This window comes from Trachymyrmex cornetzi, unplaced genomic scaffold, assembly GCF_001594075.2.
Source record: "Trachymyrmex cornetzi isolate Tcor2-1 unplaced genomic scaffold, Tcor1.1 scaffold122, whole genome shotgun sequence".
NCBI lineage: Eukaryota > Metazoa > Arthropoda > Insecta > Hymenoptera > Formicidae > Trachymyrmex > Trachymyrmex cornetzi.
Window position 1 is genome coordinate 3,126,327 of NW_017295784.1, and position 25,152 is coordinate 3,151,478.

The following is a 25,152-nucleotide window of genomic DNA, read 5'->3' on the forward strand; positions in this document are numbered from 1 at the left end:
TATTTTTTTAAAAACAATAATATAACGTAATTTTTACACTTTCTCATAGTAAAAATTTTTTATTACAAAATCAAATATACCTAGCAAATTTTGTTTGCGTACCATAGTAAAAATTAACTGTTTTCATGTTAGAATATGGCTTAACAAAATAATTACTTTTTATTTATGAAAATTACTTTTTATATGATAAAAATTAGTATTACCATAGTAAAAGTTAAGTGAGAATCATGTTGTGAGAGTCCATCGAAAATACAAGACATAGTAAAGTGTAATTTAAAATATTGTATTAAAACTTAATATAAAATTTTCTCCGTGTATCTATCTCATTTTAAGTTCAAAAAGTGTACACTACTTCAGACACAGAAAACAGACCTTTAGTTTCCCTTTGTTATGTAGACTCCACATTTTACTCGCCAGTTTAATGACGAGACCGGAATCTATCGGTGTCCGCATAACTACGTTTCACACCGGATTTTAAAACAGGTGCGATATAGCGCTTCGTGGAATTTTCGATGAAAGGGATCCTTTTTACCATGTAATGTAATTGAAAGTTTCATCCACCGGAAGCGAACGAATTCTCGCCAGCTCATCCACTCTACTGGATGGACCATGATTATACTTGTAGCATCGCAGCCGCGGGTGAATTGAACATCACTTCGCGACACAAGGGACAATACCTTTTATTCTCTCTTTTCCTCTCGTCCTTTAGTGCATCCTGTTGAGAAGTTTCTCTCGACTAATGAAATTTCTCTCGGGAGGAAGGATGCGTTCCCTTTGGTCGAGCGATAAACGCCTTTCGACGTTGCTCGGAGTCAATCAGATTGCAGTCTCCTCCAATGGGGAAAGAGCACGGTCGGATATTGAATGGAAGAAAGTTTTGGAACAAGTTGAAAGGGAAATTGAAGCGTCGAAACACGGAGCGGAACAAAGGATTTGACGATTTTCTAAACGTGCGATAACATCGTTCTTATTGCAGATAGAAAATGTCTTCACAGAAAGAACTATTTTGCTGAAGGATCTAAAAATTTAACTAGATACAAATTTGAAAATAATTTTATTAGATCATTAAACTATAAATTATGTGAAACTCGAATTGGTTGCTAGAAAGTTAAAACTTTTTATGGCATTGTTTATATGATGCTTGAGATTTCCACGCAACTATTTTGATGGTCCAACAAAATTATTTTCAGATTTGTACCTAACAAAATTTTTAGATCCTTCAGTAAAATTATTCTTTCCGTGTTGTTAGCACATTGAAATTGAATAAAATAAAACAAGAAACTTGTAGAATATTAAAAAAAAAAGGGTTATCTTATGCGTTCTGTGTTCGTTAAAAATGAGAAAGCTATAGAGTTTAACTTACAAGAATAAAAGTGAGGAACTATTTTATTGCATACCTGTAGAGTGTTAAAACTCGCGTAAGTGCGCAAGTCCGATAAAACTAAATGATATCCTCGTTGGAAAAAAAAACGGAAGCCATTCTCTTTCGAGCCGGACGCGAAACGTTTTTATTTTCACTTCGTCTTGTGGTCGAACGAGGTTCCACGCTCTCGGTCATGTACGGCACGTGAGCCGATATCGGTCGAGAAACTTTACAGGAAGAGGAAAGGCAAGAACAGCGAGCAAAGTCGATGAGAAAGGAGCAGAGAGAGAGAGAGAGAGAGAGAGAGAAGGATTATTGGAATATATATGTACCATATATATTGGAAAATGTGTGTGTGTGTGTGTGTGTGTATGGGTTTTCCTGCGGCCTGAGATTGCGGTCGCGAAATTCGGGAAGCGGAAGAGATGAGGAGAAGAGAGGAAGGGAGAAGAAAGAGGAGCTTCGGCATCTCGCAAACCGCAAAACGAGAGATCACGGCGTTTATCGTAGAGAATGCATTTCGCATTTGCGTAGCGCAACCTTGCCAAGGCTATACTTCGTAATTCGAGGCGTACAAGCGGAGAATGCAGGAATCCGCGCAGTATGTAATGTCTTACGATAGGAAAGAGTTAAATTACTCGTTTCTCTTTCTCTCTGTTCCTTCGTCTCTCTCGCAGCCACCTGCATTCACGGAGATGCAACGCAGGATGCTCGCGGCTGCTGCGGGAAAAATTGCAGGCTGGCTAAGGAATTAATTGCGATTGCGGGCATTTAATAGTATAACAGCGCAGCAGCTTAATGGTAACCGCTCGCACGAATGTTTGTTGCTGAATTAATATTTGCGTGATGCCTGCGTAGAAAATTTATGAGATTCCAAGTGGCAATCCCGAGTGGAAAACGGCATCGCGGGCTTCAATAAATAATGTGATATAGTTATGTGTGAAGGGAAACGTGTATATCTCGCAGGAACGCGGGAAAACAATTACAATATTTTTCATTTGTAGAATATAGAGCTATTATTTGTCATTTTGTATTATTTTGCTTATGCAATACAAACATTAATGTAAAATGCGAATTTTTGTAATGTCGCTGTGGTTATTTCCGGTTTTCTTTTTCAATACTTTTTCACTGCTTATAAATAATTTATCATTAATAAAGATATGTACATTTGCTTGTTACCATTATGTTCTTTTTATGTCTCATGTTTTGATTGAAAAAAATTCTGTACAATATGTTTGTTTTTAAAAACAACCAGATTAGATTAAATATGCTATACCTTAGTTATTTCCATACAATGAAAAAAATTTATTAAATCTTAATACATATTTCTTTGAATAGTACTAACTAAACATTTACTTTCAATAAATAAATATTTAATGAAAATGAAAAATAATAGAAATTAATGGTTCCTCCATAAAATAAATATATGTTTACATTTAAGTAAATATTTACTTAGAACTAATTTAAACAAATATTTTTTAAGATTTGGTTTTTTTTTTCGGTATAGTGTATAACCAAAAAGAATTAATATTAAGAATATAAATACGATTGAAAAAAGATGTTTGTTCACGATAATGAAACATTATATGTTATACTTAAATTAACGGGATTATATGTCTTTTTCCAGCTCATGTGGATAACGAGGTGTACTTAGGAAGAGCGTTGGAGAGACTCGGCGACGCCGCGCTAAAGGAACAAGAACCGGACATAGGCGCGGCGTTTCTCAAATTCGCGGTGGTCACGAAAGAATTGAGTGCCCTCATGAAAACCCTGGTACGTGTAAAACCCTACAAGCGAAATTTGTGTCAACATATGCGGATCACGGAATATTCCGTGCTTTCATTCCTGATGATTCTTCGTGACGCACGGAATATTCCGGTTCTTGACGCTTTTAACCACGTATTTTACGTGACGGTGAATAAATTCTCGGTAATTAATAAGAATAAATTAAAAAAGGACTTTGCTAAAAGCGTTGAAAGCATAATGTAGTTAAGTAATCGCATTATGGGCGTGATAAAAATATGAAAAACTTCTAAGCAGCACGTTACACTGTTAAATCTGTAGTTTCAAATTTAATCCAATTTTAACTCCATTGTTTTAATATAAAATAACGATATATTAAGTAAGAGCAATGGCGACTTACATTAGATTAAATTTGGCACTGTAGATTTAATAGCGTATACTTTAAAAAGTATGGATTTAACACCTAACGAATCTATAATTCTCATTGTGTTGATGTTGATATTAACACCAACATGGTCAGAATGTTCTGATTGAAAATGGATGAATTGGAAGACTCTGATTACATCGATCAGAATTCTGATTATATTATTTAGAATTTTATTAGATTTAATCAGAAAATTCTGATTTGTCCATTGTCCACCAGAAGCAATTAGACATTTTTCTGGATTTAACGTTATGTTTTAAATTCACACCGTACGATATTAATATCAACACAGTGAGAATCATATAAACACTACATGGTGTTAAATTCACACCGATATTTTTTAGAGTGCAACATCCGAAGAAAAATTCTTCAAAATCACAAACATGCACTGTTGATACCTTTACCTGACGTGTCTCAACTTTTACAATTCATCGGCGTGGATATATTAAAACGGTGCCCGTAAACGTGTCCTCGATGCGGCGTGCACGCGTTATTGGAAAAATCTCTTCACGGTCCATCGTCACTGGTGGCAACGACCTACACGTAGCCTGGCGTAGTACGCTCATCCCGTACGTTAACGTACGCGCAAGAATAGAATTTCTAAACCAGAACCGATCAATATAAAACGCGTGTACCGGCATGCGCAACGAAATAAAATTTCGCGGGTTGCGGAAACTGTCGATTGCACGAGACTTTCGCGAGTTAGTGGCTGATGGTACGCTCGAGGAAGAGTTGCAGACCGTCGACCGCGTTTTCTCATCCGAGGACATATGGCATTCGCAGCATTCGTCCTGCCAGAAAAGCGAATTGTTCCGCTAGAACAATTTTCCGTCGTCGGGATGACACTTTTGAACTGCGATTGAATAGCGTATAACGCGTATCGGTTATCTGGGTCACGATAAATGATGAATACAAGATGAATGTAAATTTATGCGATGGACTCTCTACTCTTTGCGCTTATAATCTTCGTTCAACACCCAAGTAACTTTCAACTATCAAACATTTGAATTTTTATCTCGCGATTTTGCTCAACCCCGATAAAAATTTCATGCATTTTTTGAGCAGTTGCTAAACAGTTACATTAACTTTGTTTAGTAACTTACAATTAGAGAAGTAAAATTACTTAGAATTCCAATTAAGCTGTAACGCTTTCTCTGCTGTTATTGTGCGCTAATCCTATAACAGAGTCTGGCCATGAGATGACAAACTTTTGATTGGCTCGTCGTTTTTGTCAACTTCAGTAAATTAGAATAAGATAATAGAATGAGATAGCATATAAAAAAGAGACAATATATATACCCTTCTTTCTCACTTTTGTTTGATAAAATTATTCGTGATTATATAGGATCTCTACTGCGCACAAAAGATGCACAAAATCCATTTACTGAATAAAAATAGGACAATAAGACTATACATTATTTTAACTAACACAAATCTATTAATACTGCACAATAATTGGACAAATGTCTTAATAGTTTCGCATATCTTTCTTAGAAAAATTGCTTTAGTCACTGAATAAAAATCTTATCAAATTTTTGTCCATTTTCTACGTAAAATTGTTACAACTAATAAGAATACAATAATACTAGATAATAATTGGATGAATGTTTAAGAAAATTGCACACATTTCTATCAGGGAATTGTTATCTTGTGATTAGCAATTAATTAGCCTGAATCGCTTTGAGTATTCGAAGAACGTCTTCAAATTATTTAAGAATCTCTGGTTTTGAACGATATTTGAAACAGTTTGAATCTTTATGTGATTAAATTGTTTGAAAACTTTCAGAAGAAAACTTGAACTTATTGCTACTCGCAATATGCATCTCGATTTACATCGAGATTGCATAGCACGCACAAGTATCATTGCGAAATAAATCATGAAGAAACCATTTTACGCCCTGCGAATTACCGCACTATTACTGTTATTATGTACATACATCATATACAAGCAAGATCAACTCTCTCTTGTATTTATTTTTTATTTAGATATGTTTATTATTTTTTATTTAAATGCAGTAAACTCATTACACTTAAATATTTTGACTTTTTCTTTTCTAACAAAAAAGTAGATTTTATTATTTTTTATTTAGATGTAGCGAATTCATTACGAATATGTCGCTCTTTTTTAACTAAAAAAAATAAATTCAATTATCACAAGAAATATTATTATACTACGTATTTTTCATTCGCACTGTTCAGTCCATTATGTCATCACTTAAAAGATATTAAGTCTCCTCGCCATGCTCATATATTTTCACTTTTCTGACATTTAATTGCACGTCCATTACTATATGTTTGTTGATTGTACTCTGCGAAGAAAATCCTCTGTGCTCACTCGTAATATTTTACCATAGTCGCTTCTCTCGTCTTTCTCTTCTTCAGACCCGAGGTTGCTCGTCATTCCGTCGAATTAAGAAACTTAATATATATAGCGTATCCATGTTAACCGGATATCTTCGCGCAGAAAAATCCAGAAAATATGTTAGAGATAAAATTTCACGTAATGAAATAATATTGCATAGCAGCATAATAAGTTTATTAGTTACCTTCTGATTACCTTTTTTAAACCGAATCAGTGAAAATTTCGCTGGAAAGAGAAACATAGATTTCACTGAGGATGAGTATTTCACTTATTTTCAATGCGAACACTCACTGTGCTCTTTCATCTTACGTTTCACTGTGACAAGTGGAAGTAAAATTTCACTCTGTAAAATCAGTCACACAGGCTGATGCGAGATTCAGCTTTTAAAGCTTTCTATATTATTTTTGGTTGTGTGCTGTTTCTTGGAAGAGAATTCTACGAAGTAAAATTCGTTCAACTATTCAGCTTCAGTATCACACGTTACTTTCTTACACTTAAGTTCGTTATTTAGAGCAACTATAGATTTTCAGCAATATAATATTACTGATTGAAACTGTCCATCATCAACTGATTTCTTTCAATGAGATTCATCGAATGTATTGCTATACTCATAACTGCTGCCATAATACTTTTTATCGTTCCTCGTAATACACTGGTTCCATTTAAAAGAGTACATTTACAATGTACACAAAGAGCTCGGTCTACAATACATATCAATTAGATCGTATTAATAATCAATACATATCAATGATCGTATTAATGATTCATTGAATTCTAAGGAATTGATCTTCGTGGAAGTAGAAGCGTAAATAAATGTGGCTGTCCGTGCAAAGTATCCTCCCAGTGGCAATAAATCGACCAAAAGTAAGAGAGGCGGAAAAGGATATAATCATTCGGGCGTGGATTTTAGTTGTGGATTCAAACTGGTTTTGTCTATGTTCCGACAGTTTCCTAAGCTCGCGCTATGCGATTAGCGGCACAAATCGGGTCGTCTCACGGCTGTGGGATAATTACGTTTACTGAAGCGTGCACGGACGTTATGAGCCACGAGAGCGAGCGGCTAAGAGACTCTCCTAGATTCTATCACGCACGAATGACCCTGCGAATTTATATTTGTCAGGAACTTTTAAATACACACACTCGCCCCGATTACGATTTTAACGTTTACGTGGCTCCCGATGTATCAGGAACGGGAGGACCGAATCTAAATTCCAGCGTTTAAACACGACTTTTATTTTTTTTTTCATCATCATGACCGTTTCTCCGATCCGAGCCATTATATCCGATCCTTTACTATGACGTCACACGTACAGTTGGTTAAAATGTATATCTGCATCTGATATTGGCTTCGATTCAAATTGCGCGATGCACTCCGGCAAAAGCCGGAAGCAATATCCGACTCTCCTAAGAATCTACTCGATCGTATCCGAATCGAACTCGAAATTAGCGTATCCTATCGATTAACTGTAATTGGGATAATTTTGAAGCATGGAATTTATCGTCATCTTAATATTAAAAGTTCATATAAAAATAACTTAAATTACTCAAAAATTTTTTATAGGAAAAGGCAAAATGATATTTACAAACTGCAATTATTTACTATTCCGAATAATATAAGATTGGCAAGACATTAAAGATTGGCATGCATTGGAGGTATATTCGATATCTATTGTCAATAAATTGTGCTACTAGAGACGTTAAATATTAAATATTAAATATTTGCAAAAATTATTCTAATATCGTCCTCTTATTTTTTTAAGAACGAAAATTAAAAAACAAATATGTTTTTTTACTTATCCGACATTTAATTTACAACAAATAATTACATAATTAAACATTAATCGATGATTTTGCAATATAAACCTTTGGTAAAGAAAGTTAGATAATGATTCATTAGGAACAATTACATTAGAAAAAAATGTAGCTAAACTTTTAACAGCAACCAAATATCTACTTTATTTATTGTATAACAACAAATGAGATTTTGTTATTATATTGTGAACGATTTTATGTATAATAAATAAAGTGCAGTTTGTGTCATTTCCATTCACGAGTTTTGCTTTTCTTGTGAGGAAGTGTCGTCTTTACGAGTCGGTTGCACTCGCAAGCTCATTATGCGGCACATTTGAGCGCTTTCCAACCGAGTCGCTTTCCACGAGAGACGTGAAGCAGCCGAGGGATCGCCCTCAAGAGAACCAGGCTCCGAGGAGGAAGCTGCGATTCTATTCAGGGCGAGCGAGGCGACGGTCTAAGCAAAGTGCTGACGCGAATCGACGGTGATTCACTATTTACCGGTCGGATAGAGCCAGGCGGTGGTCGATCCCGACTATGAGATCCCGAAGGCTCGCATTTTTCATCGCCATTTTCCATTCGAGTCCTGTCAGACCGGTTATTCTGATAAATAGATAAAATATTATACTTCGGTCAATCTGAAATAACTCGTGTTGTTCCGCGGAGATAACGAAAGTTAATATTTTCACGTCTGCGTCTAATAAATACCGAGACATGTACGCAATCAGTATTTTTATCATAATGTTGGCCGTTGTTGAATCAGGGATGCTGTGCGCCACAACAAAATGAATATTATATATTCTGATTATTAATGTAAAGAGAGATATATAATTCACATTGTATATATTTAAATACTTATTAGATACATTTTTTTTTATTTTTATATGTTCTAATTAAGATTTTTATTTAGTTTATTTGGGAAAATATCTCTTTCTTCGAGATGTTTTTCTTCGTTCCACTTTAAAATGTATCTTAAATTTTTTATGATTTAGAAAGCTAGTTAATCTTAACGTGTTATTTAATTGATTAAGAAACATTACGTGTTAACTATTGATCTTACTATTCCAGATGCAAAACATCAACAACATCGTGATGTTTCCGTTGGATTCGGTGCTGAAGGGTGATCTGAGGGGCGTAAAGGGGGACCTAAAGAGGCCCTTCGAGAAAGCCTGGAAGGACTATGAGGCTAAGTACGCGAAAATCGAAAAGGAAAAGAAGCAGCATGCGAAGGAAGCCGGTCTGATTCGTACGGAAGTCACACCCGCCGAAATTGCAGACGAAATGGAGAAGGAGAGACGGTTGTTTCAGTTGCAAATGTGCGAGGTGGGTGATGCAGATCTGAGCTACGCGAGTATATAAACGATGTAAAGTAACATCACGCCAACATTGAGACATATGGATGTTATCAATGCATGTTATCGATGCGCGGCACCGATATCCGGTCGTTTAGATACTGTCGTGCGACAGCTGAAAAATGTATACCTACTTTCTAACTCGAAAACTTCATTTACATTTTACATTCCAGCCCCTTTTCGACTTTTCGCGATTTACATTTTGTATGCAATTGATACAAGGTGTTCGAAACTATATTCTATCTTGAAGATCATTCAACATGGCAAAAATTTAACATAAATAATACATATATATAATATGAAATTAAATATGAAAAAATATATAGAAAATGTATTTAATAAAATATACTAAATTCTATTTATTAATAATTTTATTTAAAATATAAAATATACATAAATTTAATTTTGTATTTTTTATTATTTTCTCTTTCTCTTTTTAAACTAAAATATTTAAGATCCTCTCAAATTTTATCCAATTAAAAACCTTTTGTCGAATTAAATTAAATTAAATTAAATTATTTAAATAAAAAATTAACTGTTATAAAATATAAAATGTATTGTAATTTCAAATTTATATAACATAAAAAACAAATATATAATTTAAAATGAACCGTAATTCGAGATCCAGTTAATAGAGTGCTCAATGCTAAAATTTACTCGCTAAAAATGGGTGGAGTCCGATCAAATTCCTTAGGGAGATTCTATAGATTAAAGGAGTGGCGACAGTCTTTCCGCACACCCTGTATTTGCACTTTTACGATACGCTCGATAAAAAACGCATTTGAACGAGGTAGAGTAGGCAGAATTGCTGATCATTGCTGTCTGTGTTTGCTTACAGTATCTGATCAAAGTGAATGAGATCAAAACGAAGAAGGGTATCGAGCTGTTGCAGCATCTAGTCGAATATTATCACGCGCAAACAAAGTGAGTATAAACGCAGTTAATCCTTTGATCAATATTATTTACGTTGTGAATTTGTTACTATGTCAAATTGATTTTAAGTTATCACAGTAAATATTTATCTCTCTGAAGCTTCAATTTATATGGGGCATAATGAGAGCTGAAGAGCGATCGAAAAGTGATTCAATTTTCTAGCGTTCTTACATATTCGGGATTTTAGTTACTTTCAGGATGGCTTGAAGACTATTGAGCATTTCGGCTCGTACGTAGCCGACTTGAGCGTAAAGTTGCAAAAAATCAGACAGACGCAGGATGAGGAACGAAGGCGATTAACGGAACTTAGGAGTCTTCTTAGAAGTTCCGGATGTGACAAAGAGGTAAAGCTATTGACACAAGCTAGGCCTTTTTTTCAAGATTAATTTGTCACGGAAAGTTCGATGAGAATAGATCTAATAGTCTTTAATTGGTATCGTTGATTCTTCAATTTCGTTTAATATTGATAATACAACAATAGTGTTTCTTTTTTAACATTATCTTATTTAGTTGCAGTAAACTGCTTAATAGAAAATTAAACAACTTTTTTAATAGAAAATACAAAAACTTTGCTGATATTTTTATCTTAAATTTAGCTTTGCCGCCTTGTACTTAAGAATCTCGTCAACTTTCGGATTATCTTAGTCGTTTCGCTTTATATTGCATTTTATGTTGCACATAAATATTAAACGACACCATGCATAAATCTTAAACTATAAATCTTACATGGCTTGCAGCTAAACGCAAACGCAAACGTGGGTTACTCGCTGCATCAGCTGCAGGGCGACAAGCAACACGGCGTCACGCGCTCCGGCCACCTGCTGAAGAAGAGCGAAGGCAAGATGAGGCGAGTCTGGCAAAAGAGGCGATGCGCTGTGCAGGCGGAAGGTTACCTTGATATCTGCCACGCGGACGAGAATAAGCCGCCCACCAGAGTGAACCTATTGACCTGCCAGATTAAGTTAGTACCGGACGACAAGCGAGGCTTCGATCTCATAAGTTGTAAGTGTTACGTTTGATATACGAGCGAGCTTCCAAGAGACGCCATTCGTCGTTTCTTCACAATGAACGGACGCCGCGTAATACTGTCATTGTTTCGATTTCAGACAATAGGACATACCACTTTCAAGCGGAGGACGAGGCAGACCAGCGTGCGTGGATGTCAGTTCTTGTGAATTGCAAGGAACGCGCCCTGTTGCGGGCGTTCGATGCGAGTGGCAAGGCGGAGGCCGGCAGCGGTAATCCTAGTCTCGTAGAGTTGCAGCAGGCCGTTATACGATGCGTTATGCGATTACCCGGAAATGATCAGTGCTGTGATTGCTCTTCGCAGAACGGTAACATGAATATTGTGGACCATTTAGTGGCCAATCCTTCTCTGACGCGTGCCAAATCTGTCTGTTATACTTAATGCGTGACTGAAACGATTTCTCCGTTAAATTTACATATTATGAGACAGGAAAAATTGACTTTTTAATTTATTATTTATTTTTATTTATTATATATTAACTAATTTTTTTATCAAATTCTAATCAATCCTAATAGTAATTAGGCAGTTGTAACTTTCAATTATAGCAACATACAATAATTTATTTCTTGTTAAATTAATAAAGTCTATTAAATTAAATAAATACAGATTTAACAGAGATTCCCGAAAGGCCACTGAAAGCACGTTTATATGTCATCAAGTAGCATGAATGTTCACCGGTTCGCTGGCCGGGCATTGTCGTAGACATTTCCGCGTGACAAAGCCAGACGAGAAATAGCAACTTTGCTTGTGCTCCAGTTCTCGCGAAAGCGTTTTGTTATCGAACGACAATTGTATCTCCTTTTCAGACGCCACGTGGCTGTCGACGAACTTCGGCATAATAGTATGCATAGAGTGCAGCGGCATCCATCGGGACTTGGGCGTGCATATATCGCGGATACAATCCCTGACGTTGGATAACGTCGGTACCGCTCAGCTGTTGCTTGCGCGGCACATGACGAATCAGGCGTTCAATGAGGTGATGGAGGCGACGTTGCGTCACAATCTCAAGCCGTCGCCGACGTCGACAATGTGAGTAAATTCGTGATTTTCTAAGAATTTATCCGCGTACTCGCACTCGACGTTTACAAGCACTCCCATACTTTCACTTTGTTTGGTGTTTTCATATTTATTTCCTGGCATTTAGGGAGGAGAGATACGAGTTCATACGCGCCAAGTACGTGGACAAGAGATACGTGATGAACACGTGTGCGGATGAGCGTGATCTACTTTCCGATTTAGAGCACGCCGTTAATAACCGCGACCTGCAGCAACTTCTGCAGGTTTACGCCGAAAACGTGGATCTGGCTGCGCCGTTGCCAACATCGGTGAGGCATTATGTAGTTTTCTTATATCCGAGAAGATTGTGAGAAATGCTTTCTCACGATTATGTTAATACAATAAGAGATTCTAAGAAATCAATGTCTATTTCAGGACGTAGGCGAAACCGCGTTACACTTAGCCATTCTGCGTGAAATGGGTAGTAGTTTGCACATCGTGGATTTTCTGGTGCAAAATATGCCGAGCGGCGGTATTGACAGAACAACCATCGACGGAGAAACGGCACTGCATCTTTCCGCGCGACACGACAGAGCGGAAGCGATGAAGTTGCTTCTACGAGCTGGCGCGGATCCCTCGCAACGAAACAAGCAGGATAAGACACCATTGGATATTGCACAGGAAATGGGACATCATACGTGCAAAGAACTGGTAATTCAACAAATCATATTTCTTATTATTTAGTATCCTTTCCTCAAATAATTTGCAAATAAACACGAATTTTTATCGCTCTATATGATTTTTTAAATAATTTTCTATAATCTTTGTTCGATCAAGATTAAAACAATTCCTTATGCTTTCAAGAATCACATAAAAAAATGTCAATAAATTATTTTCAGCTCAGCCATGCTCTCCAGAGACAAAAAACATTATTTGATAACGTTAATATTGACTGGAACCTTTCTCACGATGAGGGTTCCACGGACTTCTCCGATGACGAAACGATAATAGAAGACAGAGTGAGTGTATTAATATCGATACTCTCAAATTTATATTTGCATATAACTACTTACATTTATATTCATGAATATGCATTCTTCTTGTAGAATGGATGTTTGACGCCTGAGAAAAAATCACGTAGCAGACCGCCGTCATATGCTGGAGGTGGCGGTACGGGATCGGGTGACTCGCCAGTGACGTTGCGCAGTCGGAGTAGCACTTGTGATAGTCTCCAAAGTGGATCTTCTCCGAGCGCCTCGACGAACCGTCAGCAAATGCCTCCGCCACCACCGCCGCAGGCGAGAAAACCCGTAGCTGGTAAGCTGCACTTGCACTTTTACACTTCTCGCATTGCACGATAAATCTGCCAAATACGCTAATTCAAATAACTGATTTTCCATTATCTTTTCATATTTTTTACTATCTTGATCATGCGAATCTCGCAGTACCCACTCCCATGGCGCCGGACATTTCATTGAACATCCACGGCTCGCTGAAGAAGCGGGTTGCGCCGCCGCCGCCGCCGGGTGGAAACTCCGTCGCGAGCGGTCTGCCGTCGTCGCACTACGGAACGCTACCTTCGTCGGCCACGTTGGCTACGTCGACGCACAGTCGTACGACCAGCGAGCCGATTTTAGCTGGCCACACTTTACACACTCTACCGCATACGTTGAATACACTAAATAGCCAACATCATAAGAGATCACCGAGCGGCGACTCGTCGACCGGACACGGTACATTCGATAAATAAATTTCGCAGGAGAAACTTGGACATTTTGATTATGAATGTCGATACTTACATCTCTCTTTCTAAATACAGGTATGGACAAAGCGAACAGCTCGACGCTACAGAGACCGCGAAATCCACCGCCTCCAGCTCCATCCAGTATAACGACTAGGCTAAGCAACGGACGCAGCAGCGAATCCCTGAGTTCGATGTGTTCAGATCACGGTCTGGGCAATCCTATTCCTCCACCGCGAAAGGTAAGTCACATTTAAATTAACGATCGCTTCAACAGAAATTTTGAGATTTCGTAGGGAGATTATGGAAGATTTTATTTTCATATACTTACTTTCTTTTGTTAAAAATAAAGGCTGTGTTCCGGGAGTTCGCTTTCAGCGCTAATGCGTCATTTTATCTTCATCGTTCATTATACAAAGATAGAATGTGCTGATAGCGCTGAAAGTTAATGTTCCTACTGAAAGTACGCTAACGAAACGTAGTGTACAAATAGTCTTCCTATATTCATACTACAAGCGCCTTACTGTTTTGGGGATTCTAGAGCTGATGAAGCTTTGAGTAGTTTATTTAGGACTGTATTATACATATGCGAAATGATGTAATTTATAAGGAGATTCTAATTAAACGAGTGCTTTGCATATTAACCTTTATTTATAAAATATAAAATTATAGTATACAAATTTTTTAATGTATATTTTGATAAAGATAGAATCCTAGGAAATAAATTTTAATAATTTGATAAACATTATTTAGAAATAATCTTAAATATAATAATAAATAAAAGGTTCCACCAATTGTAATGTTTTAATAAAACTAAGATTTTAAAAAACATAAATCTCCATATGAGAGTTACAAAATTGTATCTCGGATATGCAAAGCTCTCGTTCATTTGAAATCATAAATCATTCTCTAGTTTATCTTCGAACGGAGCCACCTCCGGCATAATTATTGGAATCAATATTACATCATCTCTGCCTAACGAGTGACATCGATGAATATCCTATTGTCTCACATCTTATCTATTTGCACATACACATTCAATCAGATAGTTGCCGTTATACTAACACAGTAGAGGAAAAAGTGTAACTAATCAGATTGTGCCATTATGTTCTCCTTCGTAGTATAGTTTTCATTCGATTCATTCGTGCGGGCTTAAGCATTTTGCATTATTATACTAACCATACGTCACGCACATTGACATATTTGTTACCTTTTCACAGTTCATTACATTATCATGTATATTACCAGGATATGTTATATATTGCCGTAATCCTTATCTATTAATTGTCAGTATATAATAATACATTATCAAATTTCATTATATTATTCCAGCCATTCCGTTTCATTGCCATTTTACGTCATAATAAACAATCATTTTCAGTATAAACTTTATGAAAATTAAGTCCTAAAAATATTAATATCTTTATAGCAAAACTATTAATATCTTTAAATAGTTAATTAATTGCCGTTATGTTTTAGAAGAGAAATCATTTGAATATTGAAAGTATATCAAAACATTTGTCGAGATAAAATCATTCAATGAAGGAAAACCATAGAATATATCAATTTATCGTGGATTAAATAGCAGCTAATTTGCTACGATCTAGTTCAAGATAAACATAATCGTGTGTATCTACGGTGTGTGGATATGTAGAGAATGCATGCGTTTCAAGATCAGTGCTTTATGGTTTGTCATTAACCATTGTTGGTACAGCGAAGGGACCGGTCCAGGCTAGAGAGCTACGCCGAAGAGCCTTCATCTTTGCTCCCAAATCTGAATCTGGTAAACATCAGCCATCCCACATTACAGCATGTTACACTTGAAATAACTTGTAAACAAGCTTACCGTTTTGTACATATCATAATACTTGTATGTACATAAGGATAGTATACGTACGTAAGGATAGTTTCACGTGTTATTAATCACATATTATAAAGCATGATATCTGTACATAATTATATACTGATTAATTAATTAAATTGTACTCTATATATGTATAATAGAAAAGTTTTTCGAAGAAAACAAGATTGCAATCGTATCACATCATATTGCAATATATATAATTAATAATAAATCTGAATATAATAAGAATTCATATTCTTCTCTATCTTCACTTGCCAACGATACTTTCAAGTGTAACAGTGCTTTGCATGATCAGACGTGCCGTTCGTATCATCATTTATGGAGCTCACAACGTCGAGGCTTTAAATATATTATTTCCATGTATGCCAAATAATCATTTACATTAGATCTCATTGCCATTTTAATCACGATCAAATGCTCTTTATCTGTTGAGATATTCGATTGTACTAATACATAAGTATTATAAATCTTTCAAGACATGTAACTCCATAATCAGATTCATCACTGCGAAACAGCGCAACTAACATTTACATTTCTCGATTCTATTTTAATAATTAAACTACGTTTGACTTATAAAAAAACTATATGTACTTTCAATGAATCACTATTATTAATATACAACTAATATTTTAAAAACTGATATAAAGTATAATTGTAAATACTGATCCTCGCATGAATTTTCCCGAGTGAATTTATGTTTATCGATATTTGATCGCATTATGCTACTTCTTCTTGTGAGACACTTCCCCTTTTAAATTCTCTTACTCTAAGCCCTAAGCTATTCGGATATTAAAAGGCATATAACTAGCATGATATCAGTGTCTCATATTGGAAATTCTAGTTACAGCATACTTTATCGGAGGAACATCAAAATATACTCTTAAAAAATTATTCATTTTCAATTCTAGTATCCGAATAAAACTTACATATACTTGTGCTTACTATAATTTGCTTTCACAACAATTCATTTTTTCGTTTTTTCTTTCGATTTTGTAAAAAAAAATGAAAATACGTCAATTAAATAAGGAGTAAAATAAATAAAATGAATTAAAATAATGATTAATTAATCGATGTATTAATTCACCCCTGTGAATTTGTAATAATTCTAGAATTTCCAATTGTTCTCTTAACTTTTGGAGAACAAATGTTCTTAAGCTTATCGTCTCGTAATAAAGATACGAGTAATAAAAGTGCTTGCTTCTGCCAGACGGTTGAAACATGCACGTTACGGTATTTGTCGGTTCCACGAATGACTTTTTTATTCTATCTCCAGCCAACGTCGTCGACTTTAAGTGGCCTGCGACGCTGCCGGGCCTTGTACGATTGCGAGGCCGACAACGAAGACGAACTGTCGTTCCGCGAGGGTGAGGTCATCATCGTGACAAATGAGCAGACCGATGATGACAACTGGATGGAAGGCGCGTTAGAACGGGCACCGGAACGGCGAGGCATGTTTCCGATTAGTTTCGTACACATGCTACAGGATTAACATTCGGTAAGCCTGAACTCGTTGGCGAGCGTCACTAGCACTGCCAGTTCGATGAGCATCGCCAGTCTCGGCCGTAGAAACTGGCTCAGGAAACCGAAGGAATGAAGCGTTTAAGCCATCTTTCAGCCGTCTCTTCAGAGTTGAAGCATTCATATGAGTATCCAAAGGAAGAAACTTTGGATAAGTGCCGTTATCGAGTAAAGAGTTTAATCCGCATCTTGAGTCTCTTATTTTTCATGTTCCCTAAGAAAGTTGATATTTATAAGATGAAAAGTGCATCAACACAAGCAATTTTACACTTATGAGTGGAGTAAATGCTTTAGAAAATCAAATATAGTAGCGGTATAAATCATTTCCTTTGATTTCAAAAGAATTTATGTGTTTACTGTGAGAGAATAGATTATTTTTTTTATATGGATGGAAATTTATTTATCTATATAAAACAGTAAATGATTTGTCATGTCCCGGATGTGAATCGGGAGCGCATTGCCTTCCGTGAGTTGGAGGCTACGAGAGACTCAGTGCAACGGAGTGAGGAGAAGCAAAGAAGAAAAAAGGGGGAGTGAGAGAGGAATTTTAGTGTTCGATCGTGATATGAACGATTGTCACGTTGTTTTTGAATGACTGTGGAAATAATTAATTATATAAAATAATAAAATTTTATATTATGCCAAAATATATAATTAGACACAAAAAGCGATATGTATTAAAGTTATGTTATTGATATAAATTACTTTCAATAATTTAATTATATGCAAGTCGAAGTTTTATCATTCCGTAGCTTATTAAAACATTAAAAGAATTTAAAAATTTTTATCTACTGCAGAATTATTTTTGCTGATGCGATGATATTCGATCTTATGGTACTTTGTAAACGATTCTTTTAAACCGCTCAAATGCTTTTTGAAATTAAAATGATTTTTAATTCACTTTTTTGTCGTATATAATCGTCAATGCATATCATCTTTATGTTCCAAGGAGATTAGAAAATAGATTTTAATTTACTTTTTTTAATTAAAAAAAATCAATATATACCTCGAAGATTTTGCACTGGGCAGTAATCAATATATATGTGGATTATGTTAGCTGCGTGATTTTTGAAAAATGATGTTTAGCCAAGTATTAGTGTCTTACGCTGGATGACAATCATATCGAGACTTTCAAAGATATGTTGAATATTACAGTCGATAACAAATACTTGGAATTTTGTCTCGTCATCCAGGCACGATTACGCAGCGTGGTTTATCTTTTCTCTCTCGAAAATGAGATTCTGTCTTTTTTGAGAGGGAAAAAAACTGATTGTACAAACGCTGCGATGACATTCGCGGTTTTCCGGCGTTTGTCGAAGAATGTTGTATCTGAAGAGTTTATATGTAGAGAAATCTTATATGTATTCGTCTAACTTATATTATATATGGTATGTAATTGTTCATAACTAGTTGCAAGATAAAAATCCGGCTAACAAAGTATAACGTCGAGGATGACGTTGGCAAAAACACGTCGCGCGTTGCAGCAACTGATGTTAAGATTGGAATTGAGGATGATTCTTGATACCGCGACGCTAAAAAAAAATTGATATATATATTATATTTCAAAGTAAATTATTAGTACTATAAAATAACACATTTATGAAGAAATTATGAGACAAATGACATTTTCCATACCAAATGATTAACATAGAGATATATAGATTTTATCCAAAGCATTCGGCTTATCTGCAGAACGCCCAAAAAGAACATATACAAACAAGCATCTATAAACAGAGAAAATAATAAATATTTAACGATAAATATAGCTATATATAATTTTAAAAAGTAGAGACTCTCGAATGCGGATTAGAGGGATATGAGCTTTTGGTAATCATACCACAGTGTTTAGGAAATTCTATGTAATTTTGGCAATTTTGCGCTGGAAATAGAAAGAAAAATATGCACGGTTTTGGTGTTTCATCGTTTGTACATTCTATTGATCTGGCGCACACTTCTTTTTTCTGTACTGCCAATAACGGATTTAACCTAGAGATAGACGAACTTGCGGTGCATAGAGCCGTATTTATATTTCGCATTTAGCGCGAAATATTGATTCTAAGGACTGTTAAACTGTTAAACGCGACCTTCGTAACGAGACAAATAAATCTCAAAATCAAACGACCACATTTGGCGTTGAATGTGAGAATGTACGAATGCAAACCGTAGCCTTTAACAGAGCGGGGAGATGATTAAATTTAGCGTAGGGACAGAATGCGGGATGCGAATTTTAGCGGTCGTCGAACACGAAATGTTACTGATATTGCATGACAAGTATTATTAGCGTACTCCGGTTTAAGAATGTCGTTACGTACGACTATGTGTATATTTTTTTTTCGTTCTGTAATGCCATATTATATGTTAGTCGATCCTCAAATAGAATATGGGGCTCGATCTGATTGTTAGCCGTTAAGCGTGCTATGAAATATGACAAACGTGTAATGTGACGCGACAAGTGAAATTCTTCATGTCACGTTGTATTATCAATATTCTATTTGAATGTACGAGACCAAAGAGGATTTTGCAAAAGCAGAGAGCCGTTAAGAATGGAATGTTTGCGGAACCATTTTAGTCATTTACAGCGTTTACCGGTAAAATCGTTTCCGAACGGTACGAGGAAAGTTGCAGCAAAAGTGATACTTAATTTTAACAACATGATTACATACCGCTGCCGATTGATAAAATGGTTCCGCAAATCACCACGTTGAGTAACAGTGATCGGCGTGTGTTCCTCGTGTATTATATTATACGGATGGTGTATCGATACTTAGATAGCACGAGTGATTACTGAAACTGTACTGTTTTCCTTACGATTATTATAAGGCTTTGTACATAGACGAAAACTGGAGTATACCGCTGCAAGTTATTAGCTGTGACCAGCTGTGACACTATCTCCTAAATGTAATTGTTTGATTAAAGTATGCAACACACATACTTCGTCATCCAAAAACGTTGTTGTTAGGAGTTTCGAATATTTTCCGATTTTATTCGTAAAAATAAAAAGTATATCTAAATCATTTTATTTATGTAGATGTATACGTACGTTTCTTTGTGAAGAGTAACTGTTTCTTTTTTTACTATGTTTTATTATTTTCGCGTAAAAAAATATATAGTCTTATTGATAATTTTTTTTAAATTAATTATCTCAGTTCGCGATATTTATAATATAGGATCCATAAGAGAAAATGGAGAAGGCTAAAGGTGCCGTTACGATTTTTCCATAAAGACACAATTCACTTTTATGAAAAAATTGTTCTGCTTTGAAGAGAAGTATATATTACCTGTTATTGCCTAAAAATAATATAAAATACAGTATAGACAGTATATTACCGAATTTTTAAATTCAAACTAGTGGGTTGGGAAATTTATAATGAAAATTCTTCTCAGCGAGAGTGCACTCTTAGCATTTTCTGTTCCCTCTTAATTATCTTCGAAAAATTTTTCGACGATACTTACATAGGAATAATATGAACACCAATGCCCAGTCAAAACGTTATCACGTTTAAACAAGATAAGATTGTTATCCTGAAAATCATTTGATAGAAATTTCTATAGACATCTTAAACATATAACTGCGGATTACAGGAAATAGTTTCGGTTTGATGCAATTCTGTTTTTAAATCAAAGCGATAAAATAGATAAAAGCTCGCCTAACGGACGATACGATAGTAGTATAGTCAAAGCGATATATTGAAGTTGCATCTCATCTCACCACAATAACTTCAATGTGCAGAATCTATAATAAAGGAAAAACGTGTTTAGCTATAAACTATTTAATATTAGATTAAATGGTTTCTCATCTCGTTGTCTTTGGAATTCATGAATTTCATCGCATTAACAGTGTCATGTTGATCTACGTTCGTAACAGAAAAACGTATCGTCGATCTGTGTAAATATGTGTATAGATAAAAGGTAGAATTTACGCGCCCATGTTGCATGTGTATGCATGATGAAGAGAGGAAGCGAGATAAATCGATGTTTATATTATACCGAACATATATATTAAATTACGATTTAACTTTAAGTATGTGGATATTGTCTATTTAACTATACGATTTAAGCGACGATTGATCCTTTGCATTTCAAACTTAAGAGTAGTCGTTAGATAGACTGTAAGTATTTATTATTATTTTGTAGCCACTTCGTATTAGACGGAACGCGTGAGTGTATAGAAACGAAAAAAGGTTCTTCAAATGTTTGGTACGAACAGCAAAGTCGAGCACAATTTAATATATTGTACTAACACCGTGATTAATTAAATTCTCTTTCTCTATCTACGTACTTCCATATTATAGGTAGAATTTTGAATGAAAAATCTCTAATCAATATTAAAATTTTTTTTTCTAACATTAATTAATTCTCAATCACCATAAAAATTTGGATGTTCAAAATTTCAAGAATCTTTAGACATTTATATTGTTTGATCTAGAGTTCATGTTGTATAAGTGATCTAGAGTTTGAAAAAAATCGAGATTTTAATTCATCAAGATTGTTAAAGTACAATTTGAAAAAGAAGGCGAATTCGTGAATGTAATCACAGGAATCATTTTGTACTCGTATCCGATATTTCAACAACCTTACATCGATAAGAAGATACATTAATATATTGAATCCCTGCGTATGTACGTAGCCATTCCGTTAGAGATGGTGGGTAGGGAACGGAGAAATGATGACACACAAGTCGATCGAACAAAATCACATGATTCTAGATTCGGCGTACGTGTTTGTCGCCGGCACAGGTCTAAATATTTATATATAACACGGAACGATGACATTGTATCGACGTTTAATATTATCTTTCACCGTTAAAATTGTGCACAACGTCCTCGGATGGGACGCGACTTCAGAAATGTAACAAAAGAAGAAAATAAATGCTGTTTAGAGAACTATAAAATCACAATCACATGTTTTTCTTTCTTTTTACACATCTCATCTATTACCGTTCAAATAAATAAAACATTCTTAACTAAATGTAGCTATATAAGAAATAATGAAATATCGATTTTTATTATCTTACGATTGAAATATCTGACAGTGATATCTTCATTTTCAGTAATGTCTTGGAATTGGAAGAGATTAATGTTGTATGTGTTTATTCTTTCGTCAAATTATTCAAGATATTAAATTCTTAAAATAGATATTATTTCTTGTAATAAGATAATAGAACAAGAGATAATGTTTTGGAACTGATTTCTACTCGCAAGTGAAAATCTCTCGTTTAATTCTCTCGTTTAATTTATTTGTATACAGGCTTAATATTAATAGTAGTCGCAGTACGCGATGTATGCGTATGAAAAATCTTTTATTGAAAAATGTTCTTTCACGCTACAACGTCAGTGTACCCTTGTCTATTTAACTTTTTATAACAGTACAAAAATTGCATTTTTACAAGTTGCCCAGCTTACTTATGTGACTAATGTATCCCAGTTAGCAATCTGACGAAGGGTCTTATTACGACTTATCTAATATTATCCGGAGAAGCTGCGGCAAAACGTGAACACTAGTACTTCAGCGAGGGGTGCGAGACCCCTCGCGTACAAGAAAAAAAGCGTCCCGCGGCGTGCTTTCCGGTCGCGCGACGCGCTTTCTTTAAAGTAAATCAGTCGCTACGACACATCGGTCCTATACTTATCCACATCGGATCTAATTACCATTTGCTACTGGGTCTCGAGAGTATCTTCAGCCGGAAACTCACATCGTCTTGTCCTCGAAATCGCAATCAAGAAAAATCATTCCAAATAGTCTACTACTACTACTACTGTAATCATATCAGTAGCGCAATTCCTTTTTTTACCAATTAAATAATACAATTGCATCGGACATTAATAAAAATAAAGCAGTCGCTGATGGTCACTGTAAGTGTCCGGCCAAAGAATAATCCGCGAATTTTCAACCCGTACATATCATTCATTTATCCTACTTCCGCCTATCCTGAACCGAGGTCAACGAGCGGATAACAGAGAACGCCGCAAACGTGGTACATTTTACCGCTATCCAAAATTAAAAGGATAGCCAGAGAACCCGAAATGAATGTAACGAGTCAAGCAAATAAAATGTGCACACGCGCATATATATATATATATATAACCGTGAACTGGAAAATCGCAAGGAGTTAAAAATCATTAGTATTTACATACTAATAGAAATTGATATCGCATCGATACGAAGTGAATTATTCCATTAATATGTAAGTACACTCTTCAAAATGGAAAAACTACGTGTTACCTTTTCATGAACTTTGTTAACATCCATTATTTCAGTTACATATTTTTGAATTTTTTTAGTATAATGCAAAACATGCATTTTACATTTATTAATACCTATATTAAGAAAACGCTTCTTTCAAGATTACTCGAAGTATGTTCCTACACATAGGATACACATTATCCTCCTTGTGATTCTCCACTTTGCGACTAAACGTTTCAGCTGAACATCTCGTTAATTTGTTTATCCGTTCGTTTTCACTCGTTCGCGCGCATCGCCAGTCTTCGCGTTTTTCGAAAATCACGAAACAAACCGCCGCCGACAGTTAATTTTGAGCAAGGCGTCTGTCGATCCTGACAGAAGTTGTGTAAAGTACTAAGTACATATGCTTACGCTATTCCGTAAAGCTTACCACAAACAACAATGACGATAGATTAATGATCGATCGGCAGAAAATTAACGTAGCGGCGGCCTCCGATTCTCGGCAGGATTGATTACAACTTTTTTTTACCTTTTTTTTCCCCTTTCTTTTTTTCCTTCCTTTAGCTCTGATCGCTATATGTATATGCGGATAAAATCTCTTTGCATCCTTTATATAGTTCAGGTCCTGCCTTTTTCAGTTGGAGATTAGATGCTGCGCTTCAATTAGATGAAATATATAAGTAGTAATTCTACGCTGAATGAAATTCCTGATGTCGCTTAGGAGCAGTCTTTGAGCTTTTTCATGCGTTCTCGCTCGAATCGCTTTACTTATTGCGTGTACAACGTGGCGAATATGTATGTGTGAGTGTCTGTGTGTGCGCGCACGAGTGCGTATGTGTGTATACCTGTCTATACGTATGTGTGTGTAAGATGTGGATTGTATATATTTTCTTTCAAGTGTCTCAATCCTAATTCTGGTAATATGTGTATGTAGATTTAATGTACAATTAATTAACTATACAGATAACTGGTAGAAATTAGAAATGTTTGACTAGCTTTTGATCATCTCTCTTGGAATTCGTGGAGTTTCATCCTTCGCAATATATATGTATATATAACCGATCGGATACAGTTTTGGTGGTGCTGCTATTGCCGCTGATCGAGTAAAAGGTATCGCGTATGTGAAACGAAATAATGATTAAGTATGGTCATCCCTTCAGTGTGTGTACGGCTATTACTAAATATAGACAGTTCTTAGCTTTATTCTAGCAGGATACTCCTAGATTCGAGAAATCACCGCGCGATCTTACACGTATTATCCTCTAGTAGAATATAATTGTTACAATAATCACTAATATAATATGTACTAATTAACTAGTTTCATCTTCTTCAACCTCGGTACTCGCTCTCGCTCATTTTTTTTTTAAATCTCTTTCGCTCTTATTTTCTCTCTCGCGCGCTCGCTAATTCTTAATTATTTTGACAAGTTTTTCCATCTTCGCAGTCTTCTCCAATTATTCTATTCACGCGCGCACGACATCCGTACGAACGGAAGGGACAGTGAAGCATCCAGATAATCTAAATCGACGGATCGTGGCGCGTGAATTATTCAGTCTTTCGTTATATATTTTTTTCTTATTTCACGGTTAATCATCGGTTATTATTCACTAGCGTTATGCGATTTAATAAATTTAATTTTCTGCTTGCACAAAAAAATATTATGCTACATTACTCGCGACGCTACTTTAACACATGCTAAATAGATTAGATACGATGTATGCTTATAATTTAAAGCCACAGATTTCGATGTCGCGCCATAATACGTACAGCGCCAGTCTACCTCCCTCGAATTTCGCTGCTACTTTATAATATCAAATTTCTACACCTCATACGTTTGCTCATCTTTCACGTAAGG

General features: G+C 35.5%; 1 protein-coding gene across 2 annotated transcripts in view; it reads left to right on the forward strand.

Annotated features, from left to right (window-relative positions):
* Asap (ArfGAP domain of ASAP) overlaps positions 1-17,709 on the forward strand; it is a 57,662-nt gene extending 39,953 nt beyond the window's left edge. Inside the window, exons 3-17 of one of the 2 annotated variants that reach the window (XM_018520498.1) lie at positions 2,991-3,136; positions 8,752-9,006; positions 9,874-9,959; positions 10,156-10,312; positions 10,706-10,970; positions 11,075-11,302; positions 11,802-12,024; positions 12,140-12,320; positions 12,427-12,702; positions 12,891-13,010; positions 13,098-13,308; positions 13,437-13,724; positions 13,811-13,974; positions 15,447-15,515; positions 16,870-17,709. In XM_018520498.1, coding sequence (XP_018376000.1) covers positions 2,991-3,136; positions 8,752-9,006; positions 9,874-9,959; positions 10,156-10,312; positions 10,706-10,970; positions 11,075-11,302; positions 11,802-12,024; positions 12,140-12,320; positions 12,427-12,702; positions 12,891-13,010; positions 13,098-13,308; positions 13,437-13,724; positions 13,811-13,974; positions 15,447-15,515; positions 16,870-17,085 — 2,885 coding nt within the window. In that variant the 3' untranslated portion in view covers positions 17,086-17,709. The remainder of the gene's footprint in view (positions 1-2,990; positions 3,137-8,751; positions 9,007-9,873; positions 9,960-10,155; positions 10,313-10,705; positions 10,971-11,074; positions 11,303-11,801; positions 12,025-12,139; positions 12,321-12,426; positions 12,703-12,890; positions 13,011-13,097; positions 13,309-13,436; positions 13,725-13,810; positions 13,975-15,446; positions 15,516-16,869) is intronic. The other variant, XM_018520505.1, reaches the window with a different exon arrangement.
* Positions 17,710-25,152: the final 7,443 nt, after the last annotated feature.